At 36.1% G+C, this 9,686-nt stretch overlaps 1 protein-coding gene across 1 annotated transcript; it reads left to right on the top strand.

The window, feature by feature from the left end:
• The first annotated feature begins 259 nt into the window (after positions 1-259).
• On the top strand, positions 260-4,790 carry LOC134805056 (uncharacterized). The gene is made up of 4 exons (XM_063778342.1): positions 260-275; positions 3,170-3,613; positions 4,223-4,453; positions 4,633-4,790. The coding sequence occupies exons 1-4, from the start codon at positions 260-262 to the stop codon at positions 4,788-4,790; spliced, it is 849 nt and encodes a 282-aa protein (XP_063634412.1).
• Positions 4,791-9,686: the final 4,896 nt, after the last annotated feature.

The following is a 9,686-nucleotide window of genomic DNA, read 5'->3' on the forward strand; positions in this document are numbered from 1 at the left end:
AAAGTAGAAAATTGAAAATAAAACCATTACATCCTTTACATTATTACCCTTGTATCCTCTTTATTACGTTATCTTTGTACTTAATGAAACAGTATTTAACAAATGACACATTGACAACTGATGAGTCTAAAATTAATGATCATTAATGAGGTCCGGTTACAATCGTTAGTAGATACTATGAATGCAGTTTAATCATTAAGGTTTTAATCATTATGCTTATAATTAGACGTTAAACTAATTACAATAACAATGATATAGAATGGTGGTGTTCATTAGTACTTGCAATAAATAGGTAAGGGGTACATTTTATATTTTAGTTTATCTTGAGCTTCTTAACCGCTAACTTATACGACCATAAACCATGGACAGTCTTATTACGAACTTGGACTTGTTTGTTATCCTAAAAACTCAAGGATCTAGTTTAAATCACGAAGCTTTGTTTGAAATAGTGCTAACTAAATCATACATTATTCTAAATTTTTCTGTGTTCCGTTGGCTTTTATTCCATCTGTCAGAAGCAGCTCTTGTAAATCTTCGGCAAAATTCCTTCAAGGTGTCACGATCTTCTTCTGAAGGTTAAGGTTTATTTAGTTAGCACTATTTCAAACAAAGCTTCGTGATTTAAACTAGATTCTTGAGATTTTAGGATAACAAACAAGTCCAAGTTCGTAATAAGACTGTCCATGGTTTATGGTCGTATAAGTTAGCGGTTAAGAAGCTCAAGATCAACTAAAATATAAAATGTACCCCTTACCTATTTATTGCAAGTACTAATGAACACCACCATTCTATATCATTGTTATTGTAATTAGTTTTACGTCTAATTATAAGCATAATGATTAAACTGCATTCATAGTATCTACTAACGATTGTAACCGGACCTCATTAATGATCATTAATTTTAGACTCATCAGTTGTCAATGTGTCATTTGTTAAATACTGTTTCATTAAGTACAAAGATAATGTAATAAAGAGGATACAAGGGTAATAATGTAAAGGATGTAATGGTTTTATTTTCAATTTTCTACTTTTAACTCTTGTATGTTTATGATTTATTTGATTAAAACAATGAGAAAAAGCTATTTCAGCATGAAAAAATAAGTTTTTTATTTTTTATTAAATAAGTGCATACGGTAGAAAAGTTCTCGTTATGTCAAAATATCCTTAATAATTGGTACTTAAATCATCTGCAAGGATATTACGGTATACCTTTAATTTTTGAAAAAAAATCCGTTTAACTCGTACGCTCCATACATTTGCTTAGAACAAAAATTCACTACGCGTAAGTTATTGGTACGATCAAACTCAAATTCATTTTTTTGTAGTCAAAATAACCATATTAAAATAAAATAAATAAATAAAACATATAAAAAAATTAATCGATTTAAAAAAAAAGTGCACTACGTAGGAAAATTCAAATTATGTGGAAAAATCAAAAATAATTGGTTTTAAAATAATCTGTCAGGATATTACGGTTAACTTTTTATTTTCGGAGAAAACTCGATTTTTCTGATACGCGCCATACAAAGATTTTGAAAGAAAATTATAATTAATTATTTTTCCAACCAAATTAGCTAAGATTACATATTTAATTACACAAACGGGTCTACCGCGATATAATTTCATTATTTTTACCTTTAATTCCGACGTTTCAGCTGAGTTGCACCAGCTGTGGTCACGGAAAGACTGACGTCCCAACAAATGTCAACGGAGATATTAATAAAACACCACTAAACTACCCGAAATTAGTTTATAAAAATGTTCGGGGTAGACAAAGAAATTGCAGCTACCCGTTAAAGTTTAATGTTTATTGTCCACGGCACGACACGCAACACTCACAGTATCCGTACACTGGTCCGAAGATATATCCGCTGGTTTCAACATTTGAATCACTGGTCCCCAAGTAGACGATAATTTGTACCCGTCCTCACGATTGAAATTTTTAGGGTGTTTTTTAATTTCAATCGCCTCTCTCACAATCCGCGGATAATAGTGTCGCTCGTTGGAGAGGACTTTGGGTTAGCTAAGATTAATTTTGGGACATAATAAAACCTAACAAAAGCTATTCCAATAAAAAAAGTTCAAACTTAAGACTTCGGTTTCTATTTCTATGGAGGCCGATTTTCAGCCCACCGTGTGACGTAAGCTGTTGATAAAACTAATGTCATGAAATCAATTTCACGCCGCCAATTTTCCCGCTTAACCTGTCAAAAAATGACATATGGCGGATGAATCTATCTAATACCTTTAAACGAGCAATTCTTGTTTATTTATTTATATGTATCTATCTATTTCGCTTAATTTTTTTTCTTCGCATGTGTGGAGAAGATTGAGCAGGAAAGCGGACCGGCACTAGGCCGGGAAAACGCCAGGTTGAAGAAGATGTGTGATGAAAAACTTTGTGTAACTCCGGGAGTAAGAATATTGCAAACTCGGGTCTTGAATTCATTCTAGCCTGCGGCTGTCGTAAATTAGCACCCTCGTTTCTAATATTTCACTTACATACCCCTCTCGTTGTAAGTGCGTTGCCGGCCTTTAAGATGGAAGTACGCTTTTTTCTTGAAGGAAGATTGTATCGGTTCGGAAATACCGCAGGCGACAGTGCAGTTGATTTAGGGACATGGCTGTCGAAGTTAGGCGTGTACCTATTTAGGTAAGTCATGCAGTAGTAGTATCGGTCTGAGCCTCCGTCCGCCAGGCTGACTTTGGGCTGACTATACATCATTTTTACTTACGTTACATTCACATATTAGTTTTTCGTTCCGAACTGTTTATTCTAAGAATCTGTGTTTTTGCAATAACAAAACCTCTAGTTGCTTATGTACAACAAACTTGGTCCATTTATTTTATTACTCGTATCTACTTATAGGTACTTGCATGGACGGCATGGACCTACCTACAATATCTAATCTAAGTAATCTTTTAACTCTATACCTTGTATTTCGTATGAGCAAAAAACTTTCTATTGTACAGTCGCAATCAAATACAATCGAGCTGCCAGATGCTCAAAAATATCTGAACACGCGATCTATGTCGTGATAATAGCGGCTAACTCCTTGGGCGCTCCGATATATCTCATGGACAGCCGCCATGTGATATATCGCACTTACCAACACAGAAACTAATCTACTTTAACAACTGGTTAATTCTAAATATGTGAAAATTACAGATTTCCAGTTTAGCTACGAGGAGAATGGCGACAGCAATGGCATGCCGGTAATAACTCTAGAAGTAATGTCAGACTGCTCCAACATCGAGCTCTGTCCCGACGGCAACTCCAGCGATGCGCCCTCCTGCGCGCCTGATCCCGACTCGCAACATCCCGCTGTTCACTTCTTAACCATTAAAAAATGTCAATCTGACGACATTTCTGACAATGAAAACTTAGATGACAAGGAACAAGAGGCAAATGAAAATTCAAAGTCCAGGAACGAGCTCTTGGAGTACATGACTCGCAACGACGGCAGCGTAGTGTGCAAGCTGTGCGGCGAGATTCTGCAAAGCCGGACGCATTGGTACAGACACAAATATAAACGGCATGTCATCCAGCCGTTGAATCCAGCGCCACTCTTCCAATGTGAACAATGTCTCGTGTTCTTTAAAAGCAGGAAAGGTAGTATTATTCATTACTAGTTATTACTACTCAGACTTAATTTTCACTAGTCACCGTAACAGCGTTTTCACATCCCGATCCGATATTGGATTTCGGATGGAAGATGTAACCTGTGGAGGTATCGTGTTGAAATAAAAACCATATAGGTACTCAGGTCTACAGTCCCTTGAATCTGTGAAAAAAATCAAACTTCTAAGTTAACGTGTAATAAAGATACGACCGTTAATGCCGCAAAAGACGTACATATGTATATTTTGACACTTAAGGGAATCAATATTTATAGCCTTTATACGGTACTTCCCGTTGACCTATAACTACGATATTTGGCAAGTAATAACTACAAATACAGGATAAATCTAATAACTATAAATTTGTATAAAATAAGTTTATATAATTTGTACGGAGCCCTCGGTGGGCGATTCGCACTCGCACTTGTAACGTTTATTTTTTTATTTAAAGAACTCTCTTCATCCAATATCAGGTCAGATACTAGATTAGGACCTATTTTATTGAGCCTACGTAATGCAAAATATTGCCAGGATCTGTAGGTACCCTACTTACTTTGTAATCTAAAAAAATGTTTATTAATAAGATGTTCTGTCTTTCTAGGCTACATTGGGCACCTATCGAGCAGACATAGTGAAATTCTGACCGACCCAAGTCCCGTGATAACCCGAACTGTGTCCGAGGTACCGGGGACGCTGCCGATGGCCCCCGTCGTGGTGAAGCGCGAGCCGGAACCCGAGGCTGCCGCGCCCCCCGCCCACCCTGCCTGCCAAGCCCCTGTTAAACAAACATCGACTAAAACTGAATCAAAGAGATTAAATAAGGTTAACAAAGGTCAGTACTACATGGAAGATATATTTTATGCCATTTTTGCACATATAAGCGCCGATTTTTTTCTATTCAAATATGAATAAATAGGGTATTATACTTTTGTGACAGTTGAGTGTTAGCATCTTGATAAATAATGTGGCTTATGTAGAGTATGCGAATAAGCATGAGAATGGACATTTCAGACAATCGAAATAAAGAAGATTGGGAAGAGAAGCGGTACAGAGAGGAGAAGTTGGTGGCAGACATCATAGACCGCGTCAAGAGAGAATGTGAAGCGCAGGGGGGCAACAGCGGCGCGCGGCGCGGCTACACGCGGCGCACCACCGTCATGCACACGTAGCAGTCCCGCGCCCGGCCCGCCTCAACGCCACCGTCGACGTGAACCTGGTGTCATCTTTAACGCTGATGTCAGTAAGGTTGGTTGCCGAGTTGAAGTTGTAAGGAACGCCGCCCGACTGTAATCGTCGACAATCCCTGTAGGCACTAGTTTGAATAGGGCCTAATTGTATAGGTACCTAAGTTCCTTATAAGGTGTCGATAGGCATCGTAAAAATATTACTTACCATTTTACGGTAATAAGTTAAGAACTAGTACATTGTGCAACAAGGGATATATGGACTAAATTGTTAGAGAGAATCAAATAGAAACCTGACAGTGAAGATGGAAGATGAAATTTTATTACTCGATTTAACAGAGGAAAGGGGACGACCATTTCTCAATACAAACGTACCTAGTCTCCATTTTCTCTAGTTTAAAAAATTATAGAAATTACATTTACTCATTTTGATGTCGTATGGTCATAGATATACCCCTACATTTGATATTTTAGATTTTTTATTATTTTAACAGTTAGGAGCGAAAAACATTCATACCATTTTTTAAATGTTCCTAACTCTTATAATAATCAAAAATTAGAAAAAATCAAACCATGAGGCATAGCTGTGGTTCATAAATCATAATATACATCAAATTGTGTCAAAATATTTTATATAATGTTAATATCTAGAGAGGAAAATGGGGACGGGGACTACTTTGTACGGAAAGGCCTTTCGGGGCGGTAGCCCACTTTCGTCTTAAGATCTCTGTCGTATAACACACAACATACCTATTTCATCACACTTGCGAAAAATGTTAGTTTAAATATTTTAAATTCGAATTAAATGCAGAAATATTGTCTCGCCATTTTAATAGGTCGTAAAGTATAAGTAAGAAGACACATTCATTTCAAACACTTCTTAACTTTTATTTTTAATAGCAGTAAATAAATGAATTCATGTAGTATTTTTACTAAATATTTTACAAATAAATCTGTAACTATAACTGCCGTAATTCACATCATTATAATAATTAGGTACACAACTACACACAACAACGAATCGAATAGGTACCTATGTGGCGTTATGAGTATTGTTTATGAGCAAGACAAGTGTGGTGAAAATAGTATAAAATCTTCTTAGGTAGGTATGTACCTCCTTACTTTATATTAAAATGAAATCTACCATCTGAGCCTGTGGGAATACCAGATCCTATCCGTTACTAGGCCTACTGCGATACATTCGTTGTGATTACATAAAATATGTCATATGTTTAGTGTGTAAGTAAACCGTGCCGATATATATACCTATGCCACTGTTGAAATAAGGTGCCAAAAACTTGTCCAGATTGTACATAGTTTAGTAAGTAAGTAGAATGATAGAAATATTGTTGATGTCATAAAAGCTGACTAAGTCGTGCAGACGATGCAATTGTAAAAACTGTAGGTACATGAACGGGGTGTGAATTTGAATCTTATTCGTTTAACGCGTCAAGAACGCGTAGCGAATAGATTGTCGTAGGTATCGTTAAACTCCTAATTGTTATATGGTATATTAGATAAATTAATTTAATATTATTCATTATTGGTATAGGATATTTTGTAATACATATATGTTGTGATAATGCTCAAAATTTTAGTCGTATAAACGTAACAATGTCATATAAAAAACTAGCTATCTATGAGCTTGACTTTTTAAACAAAAGAATACTCTTTAGTCTATCTAGCTAGTCTCAAAGTGAATGACTCTTTTACCAATAAATACCTATAGAATTCCAAAACATAGTGACTTCTTCTACCATCGTCAGCTGCAATAGAAGCTTCGCTATCAGAAGGTTCAATACGATCCGCGCTTAATTTTGCGCTATCGAGCTCAGAAGTGGCCCTTTTGGGGCCTAGCCAAAAAGGCACCTTGCCTGTAGCACCATGACCATCGCCATTCAACCTGTAGCGGGCCTATCGTAGGTCGCGATTTAATCTTCTGTCAAGTTGCGTCATTTTGTAAAATGTAGGTACCTACTTAAGCGCGCAAGAACGACCCATAATATCCGAATATGGATATGATGCGTCACAGGGTGTATTTTCAAAGTGCAATTTTTATGTGTCACATGAGTGTTATTACTAGACCGGTAACATAAATACTTCACTCTATTTGTTATTCATAGAAGACATATAAATAAATACTGCGAGGCATAGTAAAATTAACACAGTAATTATTACCATATGCTGGAAAAAAAATATCCAAAGTTACTGTTACTGCCTGCAGTAAGTCTGTGAGACGTGTCACACTTGCGGTTTTCTCTACAACAAATATATAGCATAACTTCTTATCTGTATGAATTAAGTTAAGTACATTATGTTTGTATTTAAATAGTGCCATTTGGTGGACTTACATTATATTTGTATTTAAATAGTGCTTCTTCTTCCTCGCGTTATCCCGGCATTTTTGCCATTGTATTTAAATAGTGCTATTTGAATCGGTGAAATGGCACTGCTCACGAAAACCAGCTTAGAACTTCTCTACGACAAAAGTTTTTATTTAAAGTCTTGAAGCTAATTGTAATTGTTATGCCAGTTAAATTATTTATACTTATTGTAAATAATTTAAATGGCATTTCAAACTGTTTTTTGAAGTTGGTTTTCTTCTATTCTTAAAGATTATTTGTATAAAATGTTCCGGGACATTCGTAATATGCTAATAATGTTTTTGTTAAATTTAGGTTGTTGAAAAACGCACTGAGAAAACGTTAATTTCAGCTCGTGCGAGCGCAGTGCGCCTAAGAAAAGAAAAGGGTACGAGTAGGTAACTACTTATTATGAATTAAGTAACTGGTCTGCAAAACTATTGTTTTGGTCAGCAGATAAATCAGTTGGTCAGCAAAAGTCTTACATAAATTAACCCGGCCTTGCTGACGTTTTATCTACCTATGTACCTACCTATAAATAAATATAAATAAATATAAATATTATAGGGACATTCTTACACAAATTGACTAAGCCCCACGGTAAGCTCAAGAAGGCTTGTGTTGTGGGTACTCAGACAACGATATATATAATATTGTATAAATACTTAAATACATAGAAAACAACCATGACTCAGGAACAAATATCTGTATCATCATACAAATAAATGCCCTTACCGGGATTCGAACCCGGGACCATCGGCTTCATAGGCAGGGTCACTACCCACTAGGCCAGACCGGTCGTCTATGAATTTTGGCTGACCATTTAATTACTTCTCAAAAGATAACAACCGTGGAATTCACAAAATGTCTGGAGTGAAGTATCACGGTTGTAGTTAGGTAACGTTAAAATAATGTAATTTAAAAAAAAAAGAACCTTAAGTGGCGTCCAGACCAGAAATAGAGAATGCGTCGCGAATGCGCACGTTTCGTCAGAGTGCGCCCCCAATCATCTTAGCCAAAGAGTAGTTTAACCCTTTGAACGCCAAACGGCGCATCCATTTGCCGTGCCACTGACGCCTCGGGGGTAAAATTTATTTTGTGAATGCCAACCTAAAAGTGGGGTGTTTTTCAGTAGATTTTCATCCAAAACCGATCGACGTCAATTGCCGTCTGTGGCGTTCAAAAGGATAATAATATATATCTTAATTCAAGCAAGGGTGCATTCTACAGCAAACTAGCACGAGCACTCGTGGCGAAAGTATTACTTGATTAGGAGTTATCTTAAACACCGACTGATCGAGAACAAAACCTAATGAAAAATCCAGGTTTATATATTCTTTATATTGCTCAACCTATCATACTAGCTAAACCTCGGAGATATATCCGTGTTGATATCAACTCGGCTAAATTGGCTTTCAAATTACATTAGCTCACTTTAAAACTTTTATTACCTAAAGGTACCATGTAAACTAGTGCCAAATTATTTTTAAACAGACAGATACATATTTTTTATTAAAACTTGTGCTGTGCTCCATTTGCCAACCAAGCTCCAAGGAAAAATGTAAAACTTAATTACACTAAATCTTCTTATTAACATTATACATATAGTATGTACTAAGATTCTGTCCTCCCGTAATTAACTTCTTAGATAAACGCTTAGGGTTTAACAAATCAATAGGTATATACATAAATTATTTTTAAGAATGAGAATGAGACTGTATTACAATATAGCAGAGAACATGTATTCATATGTACCTTTGTAACTTTTCCGTATTCTGGTGATGAGTGGGTATTATCTAGATATAATATATATCTTACATTATATAGGTAGTACACGCTAAATTGGAGTCTTATATCTATAATACCTAACTCATCGTAGTGTGATATCTTTTGAGGTGGATCGGTGTAAAGCGCTTGATAGGTAGGTACATCTTTCTAAATTCAGAATCCTAGATGACTTAGGGTGATACCTATTCCACCTGTCCAATTTCTTTGTCCAAAGTGCATTGCGTCTGACTTTCTTACTAAGCAAAATGTGAGACTCAAATACACATTGGACCTAGATTTTGGACAGATGGAATACCACCCTTAATAGTTACTAGTTAGGTGAAACCGCGTTTTGAAAGTAAGCATCCTAAAAAGTAGTAAATGTAGTCCGACTCATGGTATAATAATATACTCCGCCTGGTACTCCATTCCCGTCTTTTCTAGGTCACCTTGTAACCGGCTAGCTAGAGCGGTAAATGAAAACTAGGTTCTTTATAGTAAATAATATAATATTAAAAAATATGTACAATAACATAAACTAATTTCTGTCAGTACTTGAATCTAAACCATTAAAATATCGTCACTGGCCTTAACGTTCTTGAATCCCATTCTTTGTCGAACCGTACGATCAACTTAGGCCGCGGGTGCGGGAATCAGCTTTGGCAACGCAGGCTCAGCGAGGTCCGTGGGTAAAGAAAAGCTTCAGCAGCAAACGTCCAAATAATAAGCAGCAACAATAATAAGTAGCTCT

Source organism: Cydia splendana, chromosome Z (genome assembly GCF_910591565.1).
Source record: "Cydia splendana chromosome Z, ilCydSple1.2, whole genome shotgun sequence".
NCBI lineage: Eukaryota > Metazoa > Arthropoda > Insecta > Lepidoptera > Tortricidae > Cydia > Cydia splendana.